Source organism: Trichosurus vulpecula, chromosome 8 (assembly GCF_011100635.1).
Source record: "Trichosurus vulpecula isolate mTriVul1 chromosome 8, mTriVul1.pri, whole genome shotgun sequence".
Taxonomy (NCBI): Eukaryota; Metazoa; Chordata; class Mammalia; order Diprotodontia; family Phalangeridae; genus Trichosurus; species Trichosurus vulpecula.
The window spans coordinates 52,528,675-52,551,544 of NC_050580.1; the positions used below are offsets into that span (position 1 = coordinate 52,528,675).

At 45.1% G+C, this 22,870-nt stretch overlaps 1 protein-coding gene across 1 annotated transcript; it reads left to right on the forward strand.

Annotated features, from left to right (window-relative positions):
* Nucleotides 1–1,139: 1,139 nt before the first annotated feature.
* ODF3L1 (outer dense fiber of sperm tails 3 like 1) lies at nt 1,140–15,621 on the forward strand. Its single transcript, XM_036769663.1, has 4 exons — nt 1,140–1,549; nt 1,873–1,983; nt 3,320–3,433; nt 14,862–15,621. Exons 1-4 carry the CDS (start codon nt 1,420–1,422, stop codon nt 15,341–15,343), a joined length of 837 nt encoding a protein of 278 aa, XP_036625558.1. The 5' UTR covers nt 1,140–1,419; the 3' UTR covers nt 15,344–15,621.
* The last annotated feature ends 7,249 nt before the right edge of the window (nt 15,622–22,870 follow it).

A 22,870-nucleotide genomic window follows, 5' to 3' on the forward strand; every position in this document is an offset into this window, starting at 1 on the left:
TCCGGTCTTGCGCCTTCTCCTGGTGCCCCTCTGCCAATTGCAGAATCACGGATTTAGAGCTAGAAAAAAGGACCTTCCATCTAATTTTACAGATGAGGAGATTGAAACCCCAAAGGGGATAACGACTTCCCAAGGTTCCATAGGTAAGCAGTAGGGCTGTTATCCTCATTTTTTTTCTTTTACAGTTGAGGAAATTTAAGTAGAGGTTTAAGTGATTTGTCCACGTGGCTGGTGTCTGACCTCTAAAAGGACAGTCAAGCTGCTGACTGCACAGAACCATCACTTTCGACTAACTTGCTGTACAGTCTTTGGCAATTCACTTCAATTTTCTGTATCTATGAAAATAACGTAATGGAATAGACAAAGGAGCTCTGATTTTACCAGTAGTGGTGGTGGGAGTTCCTTGTCCCATATTACAACCCCTCTGTGATTTAGTAGGTAAATCCTAGAGTGTTTCCTGAGGCACACAGAGGGACCTGTTCCGGGACCATACAGCTAGGGAATGTTAGAGGCTGTATTTGGATTCAGATCTCCCTGACTCCAAACCCAGTATTCTCTCCACTGTATCTTACTGCCACTTTAAGAAAAAACAGAAAAGGTCGTTAGTTAATTAAATAATAACAAAATGGCGAGGTTGGGCTAGACTCATAATGTCAAAGACGTCGGAATTGGATAGGATCTTAAATGCCACCCATTAAACCCCCTCTGCCTTATAAACAAGGAAATGAATCTCTGGGATGTCTCTAGAGTCCCTTTTAGCTTGGCTAACATTCTATAATTCTGCTTTCCTGCCTGTCAAACTCTTTTCCCAACGTTATAAGAACGACATGACCTAGTTTTCTGATAACATGACCAATCTCCCTACTAACTCCTGGGTAACCCCCTTGCCCTCCCACCCCACCCCAGCTCTGGAACCTTGTCCCCTCTTCATCCCCCATCCATTTATCCTGGGAGGAGCTGGTGGGTGAACGGAGTGGGCTGAATCCAAAGGACTCTGCAGATGGGGTCTGCATAGGAACCTCCAGGACATTGTCTGGGCTCCATGGCAACAAAGAAATAAACACACCTCCAGATTCCAAGTTCCAATCTGATGTCATCCCCCTTCGACCTTCCCTGAACTCCAACTGCCATCTTATTTTCTAGACAGCTTGAACTGGAGAAGGTGGTGGTGGTGAGAGGGGCTTGGGCTCTGCCCAGGCCCTGCTGAATGGGCCAGAGGAGTATAGCTGAGACAGGCAGAATTTTGAGGAGGAGCGAAGGAGAAAGAGATAGGGAACTCTGGGAGGTGTGTGTGGGAGAAACCCTGTTCCCCTACATACCACAGACAAATCCAGCTGTCTGCTTGTTTGTTTAGGGTCTGACTCCAAGCTTTAGTCTTTGCTGACCTATTCCTACTACCTGCACCTCAGGCCCCTCACCATGGGGACCAAAAAACTGAAAAAACTGAAGAAAATCATCTTTTATGCTGAGCGTTCAAAGGAGAGTCTCTCATCAGGACCCTCGAGGCAGGAAGTTATGCAGACCCCAGTCCTTATGGCCCTGATGAAGAGTGAGTAGAGACCTCCATCCCCATTTAAAGAAGGTTTCAGGGACTTGGGGATTGCATCATTATAGGGGATGAGGCCATAACCCAAAGGAATGGAACTCTAATGGTAAATTCCAGGCACAGTGATGGGAGAAATATTGATGGAAAAGGTGGGAAGTGGAAGAGTGGGGTTGTCTTCCTGGTTCCTTTATCATATGTCACTGAGAGCTGCTTGCTTCACCAGTGGTGGGCAAAGATGTCCTTGTTCATTGTCTCTAGGAAGACAATGGTATATCAGATTCTGATGCATTGACTTTTCTCCTTCCCTTCTCCTCTCTCCCTGCTAGGTCCTGGGCCCGGGAGGTACCTCCTCCCATCCTGCACAGGCTACGTAGGCCATGATATCTCCATGCACAGAGCGCCAGCCTATACTTTCCATACCGGGCACTCAGAGAAGCGTGAGATTCTGGGGAAGAAGTAGAGATGGAGAATGGGAGCCCGGGGAGGCGGGGTGGAGAGGGCATGCTGCCGAGGACAAGCTGAAGCTACTTTCCCTTTCCAGACTTGGTCAAATCCTGTTGTCTGGGAAGAGAATGGGGCAGGGCAGTGTTGTAAACACTTTTGTAGGATGTGGATATGGAAATCGGGGCTTAGGGTATTTGTGGGGGCAGAGACTGCCCTTCAGTAATCCTGATCCTGGAAATATGGACTAATGCCCAATAAATTGGAGGTAATATACTCCACTGGAAAAGTTGGAGTCAAAGGACCTGGGTTCACATTCTGACTGATACTTCCCATCCATGTAACTGTGGGCAAGTCACTTGACCTTTCTCTGCCTTAATTTTCTTAACTTAAAATGAAGGAGTTGGATTAGATGACATTTATGGATCTCTTTCAGTTCCAAAGGTATGATTTCAGGGTGCTCTGAGCTTCGTTTTCTCCAGACTGGGAAGGTCTCATCATTTAAGTCTACTCAGAGACTGGTAGGATTAAACTTGCCACCTCATCCTCATGGACCAGGCTTTCTGAATGTTGTTCCCCCAATCCCACCCCAGTCCCTAAGACCAGTCTGCGGCCTTTTACACTAGCCTCGGACACAGTAATGGAACTTGCCTTTAATAGATTTCATGGCAGGAGCTCTGAGCTGAATGAGTCATGAAGGTGCCTGAATGCACTGTTATCTCAACATGTCACTGTGTCTTTGAGAAGGTCACTGACTAAATTCTACCTCCTATAGAGGGATTAAAACAGGGCTGGGGCTCTGTAAATGAAGCCTCACTTAGGATCATGATTTGCTGGGTTACTATTTGCTTACAGATGCGTTTCTATGAATCTCTAATTTCTTTCAAATTAGGTCTCCGCTAATCTGGCTCAGTTCACATTTCTTAGCAGTGTATTCCCAGAGGCCTTTTGGTCCTACCATCTCTCTTTAGCAAGACATAGAACTATGGAAGAACTCAAACCAAGATCAGTGACTCCTTGTGGTGGCTAATCCTTCCAGGAAAGGTTCTTGACACAGCCTTGGTCCCTGGAAGGTTTTATTGTTACCCCCATATGCCTCCCAATTGCCAGCCCTAAAGCCCACAGATCTAAAGACACTTGAGAAGGGAAATGCTGCTGTGGGGCAGGGGGATGGGCTCCATGATCCTCTCCAGGCCATGTCTTAATGTCCTCATTGCAATGCTCATGGATGTCCCAGTGCTAATGCTATAGTGTCAGAGGGAGTTACCACTGTGGGTCCCAACCCTAGGACTTGGGTCTGATGCATATGCTGTTCTTCCATCCACTCCGCAGGGATTTCTGACTCGTGCAGTCCTGGGCCTTGCCATTACTATGACTCCAGGCTCACCCGCTTTGGAGTGTCGAGTTGCCCCCAGGTTCCAATGGAAGAGCGGATAGCGAACTTACGTAAGATGGGGAAAGGGTACGGTGCTGGGCTGTCACGGGGGATTGGAAGTTGTGGGCTTGTGAAGCTTCCTGTTGAGGTTTTTTAAAATGGAGAGGATTAGAGGGACCTTGAGTTACCACCCTGGATATGTATCAACGGTAGGGGAAGTCTGATTCCTCTCCTTTGGACGGAAGAGGAGAAATGGGGCAGCCATTTGGTGGGGGAGAGAGAAGTGAAGGAAGAGGGGGAGAAGGGAGAGGACCAGAGGCTGTGTTGAGCCAAAATTCACCAGGATTATCAAATGCAGTGGAGATGTCAGAAGGCAGAAACCAGAATCAAAGCAATAGTCTATGAAGCTGTGGAAGGTAGCACAGAGCTGGGGTTAACAGGTTACAGAGAGGAGCAGCAAACATCTGGGAAATGCTATTTTATCTTCAGTAACTTCTTTGCCTGAGAAGGTGCTCCTTTGGGGAGATGGCTCGCTTGGCACCCGCTTCTTTCTTGTCTTATTGCACCAACAACTCCATGGGCTCTAACACAGCCCCCTCTGCACTCTGCTGCACACACATTTCTGTGGACATATCATCAAATCATGAGGAGCCAGAAATGGTCTGGGGATGCTCTTGGGTAGTGGTGCCATGGGCAGCATATTGGGCATCTTCCCTCCTTAATCTGCTGCATCTGTGCTGATGCGGGCCTAGGACTCTAGAGACACGATCTGGGTTTGTGCACAGATCTTCCGAAGCCCGTGTCCCAGTATCTATGAATCAATGCCACATGGACACCCCAGTGCTGATACCACAGTGTCAATGCAATGACATTGTGGACTCGATGTGTTCAGGATTCCCTCTCTCAGTATACAGATGGGGAGGAGGATTCATTAAAGTACCTACTACGTGCCAGGCGCTGTGCTAAGTGCTTTACAGATGTCATCTCGTTAGACCCTCACAACAATAGTGATATTCTTATTCCCATCTTTGCAGTTGGAGAAACTGAGGCAGAGTACAGTTAAATGCATTGCCCAGGGTCACACAGCTAGTTAGTGTCTGCGGCTTGATTTGAACTCAAATCTTCCCTATTGATAGCCCAGCGTTCTATCCATTGCACCTCTTAGGTGCTACTGCCTCCTGAGGCATCTGCCAATGCCTTCTCCCCACACATTTCCATGATCTTGGGCAGCACATTTCTCATCTGGCAGTCCATGGCACAGGGAGGAGAGGAACAAGGGCTGTGACCAGGAAACTGAGGGGAGCATTCAGGCAGAAAGGGGTGTATGGATGGGGGCTTGGAGACTGTGCTATGAATCGTGTTTGGAGGACAGACCTGAATAGGTTGGGATTGGGAGGAGAGGATTCTCTTCCTCTGGTGATAGGGGTGTGCCCATCGGTTCCTAGGTGGGGAGACATAGGAGGGAGCTGCTTCTAGCCTGGGCTCCTGCTTCCCACCATTCCTCCTGTTTCACCACCTTCTACACCTTTCCCCTGCTTTGGACATCCCAGGAGCTTTGGAAATCCCAGGTGCTTTGGAAACAGCTGTTAGCACCCCACCCAGGGAGCTTGGCAGTAATAATACAAAAACTGTTGGTGTGTCTGTGATACTGCCCGATAGGATTTTGTGGTTGCAATGAGATGACATGCCAGGAGGGAAGCACGGGCTGATCCACCAAGATGTTAGGTGTAGATCACTCCTGGAAACCCTTATCAAAGAGCACGAGTCTGTCTTGATTCCCCAGGGATCTTATCCATCTTTGACCATCTTGTCACACTGATATGGGCACGTTAACTTCTAAGGATGGTCTGTAATGACCTAAAGCTGACAGTAAAGAATTAACAGTGTGTCTGATTGTGCAATATTTTCCCACTGGAATAACAAATCCTGGGTGATAGAGATGTCAGAATTATACAGTTAGGATTCTATAAACCTTGATTGATGACTCCCATGACCTATGATAACATAAGCATGACTGGGAGAATAGAAAAGGGTTTGGAAAGTGTTATCAATGATGCAACTATCTTGACAGTCACTGGGACACAGCGTCATCATTGCCCAAGACCTTTGATGTGAATTGGATATCCATCAACTGGGCAGCATAGACCATTGCTAAAGCTACTCAATGCAACAGAAGGGGAACCCACAGACACAGAGAGAAAGCCACCCAGGAAACCAGGCTCCCCGGAGTCCCACAGAGGCCTTGTCTGGCTCTTTCACTTCTTCCTGACATAGCAGCCAACTCAGCAGTGTGAGAGCCAATTTGGGAACACTGGTTCACTATTTTGAACTCTCTCTACTTGTATATATTGGCTAGAGTCAACCTAAGAAGCAGAGACTAGTATCCTTGTCCAGGTTGTTGGCACTAGAAGCTGACTTTCTGGGCCACAGATAATTGCCCTGGTTTCATCTTTTTTTCTGAGTCTTGGTCTCCCTATCTTGCCTAGGTTTGAAGCTCAATGGCCATACACAGGTTTGGCAAGGAAGCTTTAACCTGATCCATTATTCTGACCTGGGCTGTTTCACCCCTCCTTGGGTAGTCTGGTAGCCCTTCACACTCAGGGACTCACCAGACTTAGTGTGGAGATCCAATCATCTTTAGGCCTGTGGCAGCTCAGGACCCCAGAACTCAATCAATCCATTGGCCTTGGCATCTGTTCCTCCTCCATTTCTCCCCAGGGATTATAGGCAAGGAGCACCACTGCAGACCTCTGACTTCCTTATGGTCTTAACTATCTTGGTACAATGAAACCAGTCTTCTCTTCTTCTATAAGTTGAGAAAGGCTAGTTCAGGTTGCACAAAGATTACCAGGAGCAACTCTATGATTTATAAGTATTTATGACTGAGAGGACATCTAAGAGAATGGTAGTGTATATATATTTCTGTTTGTATATGTATATATGTATATGTATACACACATATGTATATATACATACATATATGTGTCTGTATGTGTATAGTTGTTCTGGTTAGCCCCAGAGGGAAGAACCAGGGCCAGTGATGGAAGCGGTGAAAAGGCCAATGGAGTCTTGAGCTGGCTCCCAGGGGAATGGATCAGCTTGAGAGAATATCAGGTTGCCCTCACTGGAGGTCTTTAAGCCAAGGCTGTGGCCACTTGTCAAGTCTGTTGGGGCTAGGATTCTTTCTCGGGATTGTTGAGATTCTTTCCAACAGTCTGTGATTCCGTTCTTTCTTATGGAGGAAGGGAGATCCCCAGTTGGGGAGTTATTAGCATTTCAAAGTAGGAGTTTCTGAGTTCTTGGATCCCTACACCTGAGGCACATGGCACAATCAAAGGCTGTGTTGAGAAAGAGTCGGGAAGTTATTGGTTGTTTGCACCTCAAATTTTGTCAGCCAAGGGCTACTTTGATCTGAGAGGAGGCTATCTACGGGTAGATATATCTTGAGATCTGACTAAGGAACCCCAGAGCTGCCAAGCAGGACATTTGGTCTTCAGAGGTCTGGCAGGAACGATAGACACCGTAGTCCATTTGAGAAATTGATGGGAGGAGAAGAGGAAGCGCTGGACTCAAGACCAAGAACCTAGAGATGAGATAGGGGAAGGACAGGCTAGTCCAGAGCCCAGACTGGTGGCAGCCTGGAGGAGATCTCATTCCCCTGGGGGGAGAGATCATCAGTTTATCTTCATGGTCTCTGTTTCCCTTACATATGGCCTTGGATCTTCTTTGTCAGGCTAGCGATGAGTAGGTTTACCCCGATGGGTAACACCTCAGTTAAGCCAACGGGAAAGAGGGTCTGCCAGGAAGGAGCTAGGAAGCCCTCTCAGATTGAGGTCCATTAGATGAGGATTAGGGACTGAAGCGGACAGTGAAGGATCAAGTGTCCTGTCATGATAACTCTTCTGGTAAAAGTCAATGTATGGGTTCTGGGGCCTGTCCACATGGACTTCAGAAGATTGTGTAGTTTAACAGCAGGTTTGGAGATTTGAGAGTGTCTCTTGGGGGAAATACATCCTTGAATGAATGGTTGAATGGATATACTGGAAGGTCCCAACTTGAGAAATAGAGTTTGGTGGGTTAGGAGGCCATTCTCCTACCATGGCAGTCAGATATATGGGACAGGCAGTTGTAACGGTCATGGTGCAGCCATACCCAGGATGACTGCTAGTGTGAGTTCTGTTATCTGCTTTACTAAGGAAAGAGAGCTGTTTCAGGGGATCAACAATATTTTTAATTACATAAAATATAAACAAAGAATAACATACAGCAGAGAAATAAAGACCAACAGACATGGTTCTACTGCCTGAATCAAAGCTTTTACATCCACCACTGAATCGAGAGAGCCTTTACCTCTGATGAATTGGGGAGTTCTGAACATATGGCCCCTCAGAGTCTTGATCAGGCAATCACAATGTTTTTCTCATAAGTGGGCCCCCAAAGCAAAACCTCACCTCTCACAATAAATACTCTTTCAGCTAATAGGCTCAGAGCCAGAAGGCATCACAACCAGACTCATTGCTTAATTAGCTTATTAACAAAAGGTGTGCAAGCCTCCCTATAAGCAAGCAAGCTTCCCTTAATGAGCTCCACGTGAGGCCTATTGATGGGCAGGGAAGATCTTATTAACTTATTATTATATCTTATTATCTTATTAACCTTACAGTAGTATGTACAAGGTGGTCATCACTAGGCTGTTTGCACTAGCATGGCCACTTTATCAAGTGAGGCTGCCGCCAATTCAGCTTGGCCAAACAGGAGTCACCCAAGGAAGACACATGGAAGTCCCTTCTCGAATACAATCACCTTGCTACTGGGAGGAAAGGGAATGGAAACCACCTTGATTTATTTCTTTACAGGGAAGGACAGATCACTTGGCTCTACAGTGTGATTGAGACTGTCTCCCCGACCTCCAGCTGGTACCTTGACAGGTTTTGTACTAAGTATGCTCAAAGGCATGGTGCTGAGGGAGTGAATTCAGGAGAATTTACCTGTGGAATATTTTCATCTGACCCTGATGATGAGATTTGTGCCTGAAGGGAGGGAGAGATGCACCATTGCACTGGGGCTAGAATGAAATTATGGTCCATAGCCATTCCCCGCTTCTTCTAACTTCTGACATTTTAGGAGGAGATCAGGGTGGGAAGGATATAAATTTGTACCAAATTGGGTTTGTGGGAGTCCTCTAACTTCATCTGAATCATGCTTCAGCCAGTAGAAGATGGCTCTTCTACAAACATTGTGGGCACGATGAATGCTGGGGTATTGGTGAATGCCTCAGCAATACTTCAGCATTCAATTGATAATGTCCTTGCAGAATTCCTGGATCAAACTGTACAACATTTTAGGATGATACCCTTCCTGTCTCATATCAGAAATAGGAATATGTACCATGGGTGTAAGAAGTAATAGCCTGCCTACTTCATCATGGCTTGTAATGCAAATCAGAGAAGTGTGCATTCTATCAGAAACAGGTGATATTTTGGAAATTCATCCTAAGGACAGAAGACCTAGATCTAAGCATTCACCACTGGAGGTCAAGAATTTACAGCACACACAGCGAGTAGAGTACCAGCCCTGGAGTCAGGAGGACTTGAGTTCAAATCCGGCTTCAGACACTTGACACATGTACTAACTGTGTGACCTTGGGCAAGTCACTTAACCCCAATTGCCCTGCCCCCTCCCAAAAAGGATTTACAGCACATTGGAGGTGCTGTCAACTTTTACTATGCATTTGTTTCTAGGTTCTCAATGATTGATGAGGTTAGTACAATCAGGGAGTCAGTGAAATTCAGCTGTGGGGCCCCTGCGCCAGTCATTCTAAGAAGACACCACATCTTTCCTGTTCTGAGGCTGTCTATAGGCAGAGAGAGCCAGGACCTTTGTTATCCAACATTCGTTGCAGGGCAGATTCTGTTGACACATGTTGAGAGCATGAGAAGTGAGATTTATTCATGGTATAGTAGCATGGTTTCATAGATTATCATGCACCAGGGAGGTTTTCTTTTATGTCTATGTTTATGTTCCCCTGTATTGTTTTCATTTCTGATTATGTTTTGTGTAATGGGTCATGTAAATAGCCTGTCTGAGGTTTGGAGCTCAGAGAATATTGGACGGTTTGGTCAGCGATGATTCTGACATAAGGACTCCCATAGCTATGCTCCTGACAGTGCTTGCTGACCTCGTTCCTATTCTCTGGCATGTCTGTACCAGAGGTTATGGGACATTGAGGAACAGAAACTCTATTTTTTTTTCTTTTTGAGAGGGGAAGGTAAGGCAATTAGGGTTAAGTGACCTGCCCAAAGTCACACAGCTAGTAAGTGTGGAGACAGAAACTCTTAATGGGGAACTGAATAGGAAAAGGCATTGAAGGAGGCACTTCTGAAAGCCCAGCAGCCATGATCACCTAAATCCTTCAGGTTTGTATTTTGTAGAAACCAATAACTACATCAGCCTAGCCTTTGGTCTCCAAAGGCCTGACAAGAAATAATAGATGTGATAGTAGTCTGTTTGAGAGATTGGTGGGAGGAGAAGAGGGAGAGGACTTGAGACCAAGAATGTGACATTGATGTGTCAGGGAGAGAGGAAGGACTAAATTGGGAACCTCCTGTAACTCTTCTTAATTAATGCTGGTGGAGAGAAATCATTGTGCTAGGCTAAGCAGGGAACAGTTGGTGATCAAACTTGCCCTGGGAGAACTGACAGTACTACTTAGAGGGGATACAGTCACGTTCAGGAGTGTGCTGGAGCTACCTCTAACCAGCTCTCTAGAATCTTGTTAACCTCTCATTGGGGTAATTTGTACCTTGGAAACTGAGAAATACTACAAATCAAGGCTTGAGTTTTTGTCTTGTTGATTATCTTAGACTTAAAGTGATGGAGAAAATGTTAATTCAGATTAAACTTTAAAAGTGGAGCCAGTTGTTAAACATTTATTAGCATATCCCCGGTTATGGTCATTACCGATCTCAATGATTCAGTTTGTTTGAAGCAGGCTTGTGTTCCTTTGGGGTCCCATGCTCAGGGGATGCTCCTGTTTTTGAGATTTTTCTTCGAGGGGATCTTTGTGCTTAGAATAAAAATATGTTGGCTTTATTTAGTGGTTTGTATACTGGCAAAGGAGGGACAGCTGTGCAGCTGAGCCTCCTGGGTGTGTAGAAGGAGTTTTGGTAAATAATATAGAGTGAGGAGAATAAGTCCGTGTGAATGAGAGTTGTTTGGGGGCTTAGAGCCTTGTTCCATTGAGATGAAAAAATTAGTACATATGAAGGCTTGGGGTTGGAAGCTCAAATGGTCCACAGAGATGCAGGGTGAGTTTAAGGGCATGCAGTGGTTTGTTTTTCTCTGTTGCAGGTTCTATTATGATACCAGCATTGTTGAGTAGTGATAAGAAAGCATGCGTTAGGGACTAACTAAGACAGTGGAGTAGCAGGAAGGAGCAGAGCCAAGTTCTATGCACATAACCATTTCAGATAGATCTTGAAAATTACACCAGATTTAGATTACACTAGGCTGTGATTGAGAAATATAACAGAAAAAAAACAAAGTGAGTCATTTTTTGCCTCTGTTTTTTTGTGTTCTTCTTCATGTTGGTTAGCTGTTTCCTGGCTTTACAATAAATTTCTGCTTTTGGGGCTCAGGGCTCTCTGTCCCAGCTTTCTTATTCTGGGGATTGTGAGTCTAGTTGTTAGCTTTGTGAATTATATAGCCTTCAGTTTCCTGAGGTGTGGGGGAGAAGTCTGGCTCCCTGATGTCTCTTTCTCTAGGGTTGCTCTCCAGCACGGTTGCTCTCCAGCACTGTTGCTCTTCAGCAATGGTCTCAGCTCTTTATTGTTTGAGCTGGTGTGGGTACTTTCCCTAGGGGAGCAAGATTACGTCTGGGCTCCTGGTGTTGACCCCTGCTGCCTCTGCCCCTCTGGGATTAATGAACTTCTACTATTTGGCCACTGAAGCCCCACTTCTATCTCCTCTGTTCCAGCATTGTTTGTTTCCGAGGAATTCTCTGGGTGAGGAGGGGAGGGATTAGAGCCGTTTACCTGGACATTATGTCTCCCAGAAGTTCAAGAAGCCGTGTTTCATACCTTTGGGCTGCAAGCCTCAGGAGTTGGTGTTTCACAACTGGTGGCCTTGCGCTGCCTCTCCGACTGCTGTCCTGTGTTGGGAGGCCTGGGGATCTCCGCCGGTTTTGGGAGCTCAGCTTTCTCCCATCCTGTCTCCCACGTGGGTTTCCCAGCCGGCCGCTTCTGCTTTGGTGCCCCCTGGGGCAGCTTCGCATGCCGAGCACTCTCCAAGCTTACAGATTCGTTCCTTCGGCCTTTCAGACTCTCCTGGCTCGGAAATTTGCCCCACTCAGACTGCTCACGGTTTCTAACTCTCTCAAATCTGCTCAAATTCACTTTTTTATAGGAATCTGACAGACCTTGTGAGAGAGCTCTGGTAAGACACTATTTTCATGTGGCCATCTTGACTCCGCCCCCTGAGTCATTTTTTTCTAGCCCAGGTCAGCATAGGGAGACACAAAAGAGTTCTGTAGACACTAAAAATGGGGTCTAGCCAGGAGTGGCATTGAGGAGCAGTCCAGTACAGAGACTGAAAGAGGACTGAGGCTGTGTGCCCCAGATCTGGAATAAAGGGGCTTGACCTTACAGGGAGCAGGAACAGATACCAAATGGCAGCTGCCATTTACTGCCCAGTCCTGGGTCATAGATCCAGTGTAGACTGATTAGGGGACTTTTGCTGAGGGGTGAAAATTGATAAATGAAATAGTCATGGGCTTTTGACTGAGGTAGGAGCAAGTACAGAAGGGAACAGAAGCTGTATGACTCTGATTCCAGGGCAGTGCAGGGTCTCAGATCTAGCCCTTAGTCCAATCTGAATCCTGCAGCAGAATAACCAGGTCAAAAAGCCTGAATCATAGGGGAGCCTTCTGTTCTGTCACTTTGAACATGCAGAACTTTCCAGTTGGATGATGGAGTATGGAAGCAGTCTACTGGATTTCCAAACAGGGGCAAGTCTGCAGTTGTATTGTTCAGATCCAAAATCCAGGCCAGGAACTTGCAGAGCTCATACCAGGAGGGCAGTGCACTGAAAGCTTGCAGGTCCCCAGCCTGAGCTTTTCCTGAGATTCTAGAATAATACAACATTCATTACCCAGAGAAAGTAGCAGGAGCCAAGAGGACACAAAATAGAACAGCCCAGTCTTTACCTCCAGAAGGGCTCTGGTTCTCATACAAAGTCTGAAGTCAAAAAATAAGGCTGAAAAGAAGCCATCATAATGTCTTGAGTGCGGGTCATCTTGGAGTGAGATTAGAACAACCTGACGGGCCGGCATTATTGGCAGCTGGATTGGATATGTGATGAGGGGTGTGCTTGTGTGTGAACATGATTGGAACTGGTAACACGAAGACTCAAATTCTTCTGCATTTAGCAATGACCCATAAAGCCCTATTGCCATCCAGGCCTAAATTCTGTGACAGCTTTGACCTAGTCTCATATGTGCCACTGATTCCTTGCCTGAAATTGCCTACAATATCTATAAGAGTCTTGTTCTTGAAGGAGTAAACCTCCTCGCAGAGGTTGTTTCCAATTAGAGGTTTTATTTCACAGCTGAGGAAGGCCCTCTAGATTCTGTTAGAAGTGTAGGTGTTCCTTACAACAATCTGCCACTTAATAGGCTGGGGGACATGTGGAGAAAGCAAATGTGGAGGAGGTCTGGCTTTGTTGTTTTTCTATGGCACACTTGCGACAGAACTTGATGTATACTTATCTGATAGGTTTTTTTTTGAAGAAGGATATCATTCTCCTTGCCCCAGGGAAGTTCTCATTCTAGGTGGGCCTCAGGGGATAGCCCATACCTTTTTTTGTCAATGTTCTGAAGCCCTAGTGACTGCCTGCCTTGGCATAGGAGACATGCACATTCTATGGCCCCAAATCCAGAGCACTCTGCTGTGATCTTGAGACTGGAGAAAACAGCAAGGAAATGGGTAAAGAATAAAGATGCCCTTCCTGGACCCTGGAGGTCAGGTCCACATCCATGTTTCAGTATGGAGACCCTCACGAGGTCTGGACAATAGGTCCTTAGGCTCATTGATGATCATTTAAGCATTGAAAAGTCTTCACTGTTTCACATCTTCCTGCCTTAAGTCAATCTTTGTATGACAACAAGAATGACAAGCTCCCATTTGTGTGGGGTTGCATGAAGAATTAGGAGGTCCCTCATGTCTTGGATTGTAGATAATATCTTTACTTCAATGCAAGGAGGGTTAGTGTTTCATGTATTAACACTAGGAGGTATGGCTTGAAGTGGCTATTGCACATTCAGGCTGCCCCAGCTTGGTCATTGGGCATCTCTAAATGAGGTAGCCATTTCAGTAGCCAGTCAAATTACTGAGCAGGGCTCAAAATTTGGGCTGTTACAATCTTTCCTTCTTGGTGCCTTCATGAAATGCCAGTTCCCCAATGCCTAGGTTTTTCTGAGGGCTTTCCTCAGCTATCAAACTGGGACATGAACATAATTACTCATGAATAATCTCATGGCTTAGGCTCTTTTCCACTGAGATTCAAATCTCCTCCCCCGCTTTGCATGGTTACTCATTCACATTTAGTTTAAATGGACTCTGTCACAGTGAGGAAGAAATCAATAGTATCAGCTTTAAAACTTCGGAGAAGTGGGTCTGGAAGGTCTGAAACCTCAAGTTCTCCTGCCCAGATTTCTGCCTGTGTTGTTCTTCAGACATTACCAAGATCTCTTCCTTTACCTCCACTCTTCCTTTCCCTCGACAAGGAGTTTTTGTCTTAAAGATAAAAGGTGTGGGGTGGTCTCTTTCTGACCATCATCTGATCCTGATTGCCACTTGATGCCATCTTAAGTTCTTCAGGGTCCTTTTAGCTACCAGACAGATGAAGTCACTGATCTTTCATAGATGGTCACTGGAGGTGAGATGGCCAGGCGCCACCTCAGTGTGCTCCCTTACTGGTCGTTGGCATCTCTCTGGTGTCCTCCTCCAAAGCCCAATGATTCTCTTTTTCAATGTCTCCCACATAGGGATGTCTTAGAATGATCTCAGGAACTGTCCAAGGAATGCTAAGATTAGCCAAGAAGTCGATAAAGGCTCTAATTTAGCTGAGACCCTTAGCGCTCCTCTGTGCATTCCTTACCTCTGTGTTTGGCTGATCACCCTGCCTTCTGGGAGTGGCTAGAGGGGTGGGGACTGTGGCTTTGGTCATATAATCCTCAGGGATCATGTCAATCTGTGGCAGTGGCCATGCCAGTCTATCCCCCTAGAGCCAGGCATGTTACACCTGGGGAAGGGTTTGAGATGACCTGTACATCAGGGCCAGCAAACGGCTGTGTGTCCAGCTGAGGCTGCACTTCCCTCCTGAGAAGGCTGCCCTCCTGGGAACTGGGGACGTGAACAAACAAACTGGGAATCCACTCGTAAATGTTCCCATCTCAGACCCTATTGCTAACCTTGCCTGAATGATGTCCCCTTTGACTTCTAGGTTTGTGGTCTACACCAGCGCCCCCTACATACTTCTGGGAGAAAGTTCATCCCCCTGGGGAGCGCCGGTCACCTCAGTACACTATAGGCTACCGCTGTCCATATCGTGTCTCTGATCCTAACCCAGCCCCTAACCATTACCCCCAGCCCCGACGGCTGGGGTATGGCACCCCTGTCAACCATTCTGCCCCATGTTATAGCTTTGCTTCCACTTCAGACCCATGGCGTTTCAACAAGGATATCCACAAAAGCCCTGGTCCAGCTGTGCACACCAGGCCTGAGCCATCAGTTTACCAGAATCGGAGCCCCATCCACTCCATGGGCAAGCTCTTTGGGTACCCCCGTGACAAGGCAAACTACCCAGGTCCTGGTTCCCATGAGGTACAAACGGTCACCATTCATAAGCCACAGGCACCTTCCTTCTCCATGGGCGTCAAACATTCACCTCACCTCACTCCACTAATTGTGGATGTGAAGGACTGATCCTGCCCTCTAAACCTCTTCCCCCCCCCACCCTGAATCCCCCTCCGCCTCATGATTATAGGGCAGGAGTAGAAGGGGCCTGCTTAGATTCTTTTCTCAGAATAATTTTGTAGCCTTTCTTCAAGCCAGTCTGTGCCTGGTGCCAGTTTATTGCTGGGCATCTCTCAAGTTGTAGCCCCTGCCAAATAACCCCCTTCAGTTAGGCTAAGAGGAATCTTCTTTCCCCCCAGAATGTATGTATTTTTTTTCCTTAAATAAAACTGACCTTGGGACAGTGGCAGAAATGGTCACATTTGAGTGCCTAGGACATAGAAGAGCCTCAATAAAGATTAGCTGAATGAATGAACGAATAGAGGAATGAAAGGGTGAATAAATGAGCAAGTGAGTGAATGTGTAAGTGAGTGAATGAATGGAGTAGATGAGTGAATGGATTTGACTAAGGCCAAGGATTTCATGCCAGGGTTCCATACCTGATGATCACTGTCTTTCTCCTTCTTGTGACTCCCCTCTCATTGATTATATTGGTCTGGAACCAATCTAACTGGGCGCTTATTGACAGCCTGAGATGAAAGTGCATGTTGGGCACCCAGGCCAGAATTACAGGGCCCCATGTGGGCCTTTGCAGAAGTGTGTGTATTTGTAGAGGTTTGTGTATGTGCACACACAGCAGCAGGGAGTACACGGGTGCATGCATGTGCAGTGTATTAAGTGTGGGTCTGCACCTGTGTATGTGTCTAGGGCTAGCTTGGGGCAAAATTGTGAAGTCCCACCCTTGTCTTCTTGCTTTGAATCCCCTCTATTTTCCCTTAAGGGCCTCTTGTCTGAAAAAAAAGTATCTGACAAGCTTCTTCCCCTTTACCCAGGTCTTGGTTTCCATGATGACATTCATCACAGGAACAGGTGTTGGGATCAGGGAGTCTGGAGAGGACAGGGCTGATCCAAAAGGAAGAAAATTCCAAGGGGGGGGGCATGGACAGTGGGATTATCAGAAGAGGTAGCTGGTGCATGTGTAGTGGGGCATTTGGGGGCTTCCTAAGGCTCTTTCACAGGGTTTCTTCGGGGCCAGCCTTGCCCATCCTACCATGACTTTCCTCAACACATACAACTGTCCTTGGCCTCATGTGCTAGGCTGGCAAACTTGACTAGTGCTGCAAGAACCAGGGCCTAGCGCTGTCTATGAGAATGACCAGGTGTGCCAATGTTTTTCCCAAGAAGTGGTAGCTTCACCCTTCCCTTCATGACAGTGCCATGATGGATCCCAAAGCCCATTGTTAGGGGACTCTTCTCATTGGTGGAAATCAATGCCCTGCACATGGGCGAGGGGTGGGGTGGAGTTGGAGAGATGCGAGATTCAGTCTCTTCACTTTCTCTGAGTTTCTTCAGTCTCTTCAGGGGTTGGCAGTTGCTTTGGGTATTTCTGGCTTCCAGCTTCAAGAGAGAAGATGGACAATTTCAATCCCACTTCAGGTTGCTTGATGGAAGAATGAGACTGGGAAGAAGTCGACATGAAAGAAGCCAGGAGTCTCCATCATGTCCTTACCCCCAGCTTGCTACATTGAGACTTGGGGAAATTTTCCCTTGGGTGGGATCTGGGACCCTATTGGTTGAGCTGAGTCACCTTGTTCTCAACAAGACAGTTTCTTCACTCTATTGTCTGGCGTGCATTCTACATTACCTTTCTCTGATTTCTTTGATAAATGCGTTTCTTTGTTACTTGCTATGTATTTGGTGGGAAGGGAGTCCTCCTTTCCCCATGAATGAAGAATAATCAGGAATTTAGAGTGAACCCCAAAATCACATCCTCTAGGCAAATAATATTTAAGAGAGAAGATAGATATAATTCTAACTGGCGAATCCCTCTTTCTGATGAGAGCAAAGTGGTCAAGTTTCTGGCTCCAATGCCCTGCTTGTCCTGGCAAGAAATAAAGTCTCCCTTAGAGAAGAGGTGGGATGGGGGGAGAGAGAAGAGACTGGGGATGTCTATTATTGCTTCCCTGTGAGCCATACACGAATTCCCATGCTACACCTGTATGGAGAGCCTCACCAGTTCCTTCCACTTCTGTTTCTCCCCCTTCTGTTTCTCCCCCTTTCTTCCCCTCCCCCCACCCCTTTCCTTTTCCTCTGAGCCAGAGTCAGAAATACCTGAGTTCAAATCTAGCCTCAAACCTTCACTAACTGTGTGACCCTGGGCAAGTCACTTAATTGCTGCCTGCCTCAGTTTCCTCACCTGCAAAATGGGGATAATAACACCTACTCCTGGGGTTAATAGGAGCACCAAATGAGGCAATATTGGTAAAGTGCATGCTCAGCACAGTCCCTGGCATGTAGCAGTCACTTAATAAATGCTAATTCCCTTCTCCTTTCTTGCAGGTTTTTTTCCCCCTCCTGTTTCTGCTTATCTCTTACCCTCTCACTCATTCACTTGTCTCTCTTTCTCTGGATCTCTATCTTTGTCTCTTGAATTTTATTTTTCTCTGACTTTATTTCACTCCCTTCTGTGTCTTGTTCTCTCTTTTTCTCTGTCTGTCTCTGTCTCTCCCCCTCATTTCCAGTCTCCTTTCTGTCTTTGTGTCTCTTTCCCTTTCTCATTTTCACTCCTCTCTCCTGTCTCTACCACTCTTTCTTTTTCTCTTTCCATTTACTGTCCCTGTCTTTGACACTGTCCTTCCCTCCTTCTGGGGGGTGGCAGGAACCTGAGAAGAGAGAATGTCTGTGGGAAGAAGGGACCTTGATATCTCTGCTTAGGGTCTGAGGAAGGACCAATATTTGAATTTACGTGAAAGATTAGGAATCTGATCCCAATCATGGTCGCTTCCCCCTACCACTGGTTGGTATGGGAAGCAGAGAGCTACAGGAAATTGAATTAGTCAGCTGTGTGACCTTGAATATGTCACTTCCCTTCCTGTGGGCCCCAGTTTTCCCATTTGTAAATTAGGTTATTGGACTAGATAGACATTACATGTTCTTGAAACGCTGACTTTTTAAAATTCAATTTTATTTGCAGTTCTAAATTCTATCCCTTTCTTCTCTTCTTCCCCAACTCATCCAGAAGGCAAGAAAAATAAAAATCAGTACAAATATGTATAGACATGCAAAATAAATTTCCTCATTAGTCATGTTCCAAGAAAAAGTAATAGAAGAAAATATGCTTCAATCTGTACACTGAGTCTTATCAACTCTCTTTCTGGAGGTGGAAAACATATTTCTTCCTGAGTATTGGAATTGTGGTTGGTACTAAGTTTTTCAAGGTTGATTATGTTTATAATATTGCTGTTACTGTATAAACTGTTCTTCTGGTTCTGCTTACTTTAATCTGCATCTGTTCATACAAGTCTTTCCAGGCTTTTTTGAAACCATCCCTTCATAATTTCTTATTATACAATAACATTCCCATCACATTTATATTCCATAATTTGTTCAATCATCCCCCAATTGATAGGCATCCCCTCAGATTCCAATTCTTTGCCATCACAAAAAGAGTTGCTAGAAATATTTTTGTACACATGGCTCCCTTTCCTCTTTGACCTCTTTGGAGTTTAGGCCTAGTAGAGGTATTATTTGGTCAAAGGGTATATATAGTTTAATAACTTTTAGGGCACAGTTCCAGATTTCTTTCCTTTATGGTTAGACTGGTTCACTGCTCCACCAACAGTGCTTCATTGTACCTATGTTCCTCCAATTCCTCTAGCATCTGTCTTTTTCCTTTTTTGTCATCTTAGTCAATCTGATGGATGTCAAGTGGTACCTCAGAGTTATTTTAATTAGTATTTCTCTAATTATTAGTGATTTAGAGAATTTTTTTCATTTGGCTTTTGATAGCTTTGTTTTCTTCCTCTTTAAACTGCCAATTCATATCCTTTGACCATCCAATTGACTGGGGAATGACTCTTATGCTTGTAAATTTAACTTAGTTCCCTATATTTCAGAGATAAAAGCTTTATCAGAGAAACTTTTTGCAAAAATTCCATCCTCTGCTCTGTTTTTCTTTCAGTTTTAGCTGCATTGGTTTTGTTTGTACAAAATCTTTAAAACAATTGTTTTAATAAAAAATTATCCATTTTATTATCCATGTGAACCTTCCTATTTCTTGTCTGGTCATGAACTGTAACCTGCATAGTCCTGACAGATAATTTTTTTCTATGCTCCACTAATTTGCATATGATATTATTGTTTATGTCTAGTTTATGTATCCCTTTTGAGGTTACCTTCATATATGGTGTGAGAGTTAGCTTATACCTAGTCTCTGCCAGCCTACTTTCCAGTTTTCCCAATTGTTTTTGTTTAATAGTGAGTTCTTGCCCTAATAGCTGGGGTCTTTGGGTTTATCAAACACTAAGTCGCTATGCTCATTTACTTCTGTGTATTGGATGCCTATTTTGTTTTACCGATCAATCTTTATTTCTTTTCGTTCATTTCAATTGATTTCTTACAAATTGTTTTGTTTTTTTTTTTTTTTGAGATCTGGCACTGCTAAGTCCCCTTCCTTCCTGTGTTTTTTCCCATTGATTTCCTTGATGATATCAAGCTTGTGTTCCTCCTGATGAATTTTCTTATTGTTCCCCCCCCCGCCCCTCCCCGAAAGTAACATTTTGGAGTTCAATTCTATGGGCACTGACTCCCTTCCTTCTCATACTGGAAACCAAGAAGCCCAAGCAACAAATGAGAAGAATGAGAGTCAGGACACTGATGGGCATGTTCCCTTGCAGTGATCTTTTCTGGCAGGTCCATGGTGCCTAGGTGACCTTGGGAGTCAAGCTGATGGTTGGACGAGAAGAGGAAGGGAACAGAGAGGATGCTTAAACTTCCATTTATTTCACCTGTAGCACCTGAGAGCCTTTGGCTCTCAAGTGGGGAGATGAGGCACAAGGGTGCCCTAATCTAGGCATGAAGATGATTTCTTCTGGGAGATTCCTCTCTATCCCAATACTTCACATCTTCTCTGTCTACTTTGATCACTTTCCATCTCGCCTTCGGTTTGAGCTTCTCCCTATTGTGGGCCAGGGTATTGGTGGAACTGAGGGCAGGGAATGAGTGAACTCCACACACTTCCACAATTCCAGCTAATGCTGTATAAGAGAGGAAGTTTACTTTGTCCTCAAGTAGATTGATTTGGGACTTAGAGGAGGAGAATGAAAATAATTTGGGAGATTTTGCTAGGGAGCTCTTGAACCTCCAGGCTTGCTGCTTTTTAGCCTTCTTGCCAGCCAGCTTTTATTTATTTTTTTGTCCCTTGCACTGCTTGCTTGCAAACTGTCCTTGAGAATTGCTTCCTGCTGAGGATTTTGGAATATGATTTTAGTAAAAGGACTATTTGTTTAAGCCTTCTGACTCTGAGTGAATTGTGCCAGATGCAGGATAGTAGCCCCAACACTTCTCAAATGCCATGCCCTTCCTTTCTCCCTGACTTTTTGTATCTCTTTGTCTTTCAGGCTTTCTCTGTCCCTGAGTCCCTCAATGTCCTTTTCGTTGTATGTCTCATATGCTTTCATAAATTTGTTTTTTTCCTATAGATACTCATTCCCTAAGTCTGGATATCATCCCACTTCCTGGTACTTGGCCCCTACCCATGATATTCCCTTATCACTGATACCCTCTTCCTCCCTAGGATTCAGCCCCAATCCCGATACTCCCTCCTCTCTGATACTCTCACCCCTGGTTCTCAGTCCGTATCCTTGGCACTCACCACTATCTTCGACAATGATCCCTCCACCCCTGATCAGCCTCATTCCTAATACCCACATCCTCCATCTCTAATACACTTGTCCCTCAAGGTCTCATCTCATCCCTGAGAATCTTATTTCATTCCTGGGCCTCCTTTTCCATTCCTGATATTAACCTCCACCCTTGGTATTCAGCCCCTAATCTCTGGTACTTATCCCTTCTATTTCCGAGTGATACTTCTGCTGGCCTTGGCCCTGGGCAGAACAAACCTGGAGCATTATGTTAAGTTCTGGACACAGTTTTTATCTTGATGATGAGGGGATTGGAGACCACATCATACCAGGACTAGCTGAAAGAACTGGGGACGTTGAGACTGGAGAAGAAATCTGGAGATTATGGTAGCTATCCCCAAATATCTCAAGGGCCGGCACATGGAAGAATAGTCAGATTGTTCTGCTTGGGCACAGAGGGCAGAGCTAATGGTAATGAGCAGAAGTTGCAAAGAAGCAAATTTTCCCATGTTGAAAGGACAATTAGCGCCATCCATGTGTGTAGTAAGAAGTCTCAGGAGGAGCAGATGCCTCCCTCACTGGCGGTCTTCTAGCAAGGCTAGAAGATGATGACTTCTTGGCACATGGCTATGATGACATGTTGGGTAGGGACTATTATTTAGTAATAGGTCAGACTAGATGGCGCAGAAATGCCCATCTCTTAACTCTGAGAGTCTGTGATTCTGTCACATAGCTCTGAAGCTGTCCTACTCAGCCTTACCTTTCATTCTTATTCCCCATATTCAGCTCTTAGTTCTGCCTCTCTCCTGGTATTTAGTGCCTGTCCCCAGTCACCTGCCCTGCCACTGTTATTAGGCCTTTCTTTCCAATGCATATATCTATTTAGAATATTATAAATTTGGGCACTCTTTTCTATGGCTCTCCAAAATGATCCCACCAACAGCAATGTTCCTGTCTTCCTAGCATCTGCCAATGAGAGTTAGGATCATTTTCTCTCTTCAATTTAAACTGCATTTTGGTCACCAATTGAAAGAGAAGACACTGAATCTCACATAACCTGCTATATCATTTCGTATAACAGAACCAAACAAATGGCCATAAAACCAACAAGAAATACATTTTCTGCGTCTGTTTTCAAGTCACTCCAAAGTTCATTCATCTCATGGCTTTTCTTCTTTTCTTTAGTAGATAGTTACAGGCAATGAGGGAACAATTCTGGTTCTGTGGGTCTCTTTTTTCATCACTAAATATAGGTCTTTCTATATTTCCTTAGATTTACATTTCTTATTTCTAACATCATTGCATTACTCTACCATATTAATGTAATGTCATTTATCCATACACTATGCTGTTCAATCATTGGGCACGTAGGGGAAATCTCAGCTTCCCATTCCCATTCTTCTTTCCCATGTACTTATTTCTTTTCCAATCACAAATAAAATGAACAGATATTCTTGTATAGCCATAACTAGCTTTGTGTCAATATGTTCTTTTCATTTTAAATCATGTTTTTAGGGTAAAGTTCTAGTAAAGGAATCACTGGGTCATTAGGTTTGGCCAATTTTGCATCTTTTAATGTATATTGCCCGGCTTCTCTCCAAAATATTTGAGCAAATCCATGGTCCCACCAACGGCAGTGTAGCAGATCCTATCTCCCCACAGCTCTGCCCTTAAGAGATAGGATTATTTCCCCTCCTACTTTTGCTACTCAGATGGTTTGGGGATAATTAGTTTCTATCTGCTATCTGGGGATTGAGTGTTCCAATAGAATATTAAGTTTTTTCTATGTATTCCCAGTATGTGACATGGTACCTTGCACATAGTAGGCACTTAATCAGTGCTTCATGTTGCTGCT

Coding starts and splice junctions, on each gene's coding strand:
- ODF3L1 (XM_036769663.1), top strand. CDS start 1,420: ATGGGGACCAAAAAACTGAAAAAACTGAAGAAAATCATCTTTTATGCT. Junction 1,550..1,872: donor CCTTATGGCCCTGATGAAGA/GTGAGTAGAGAC, acceptor TCTCCCTGCTAG/GTCCTGGGCCCGGGAGGTAC. Junction 3,434..14,861: donor AGAGCGGATAGCGAACTTAC/GTAAGATGGGGA, acceptor TTTGACTTCTAG/GTTTGTGGTCTACACCAGCG.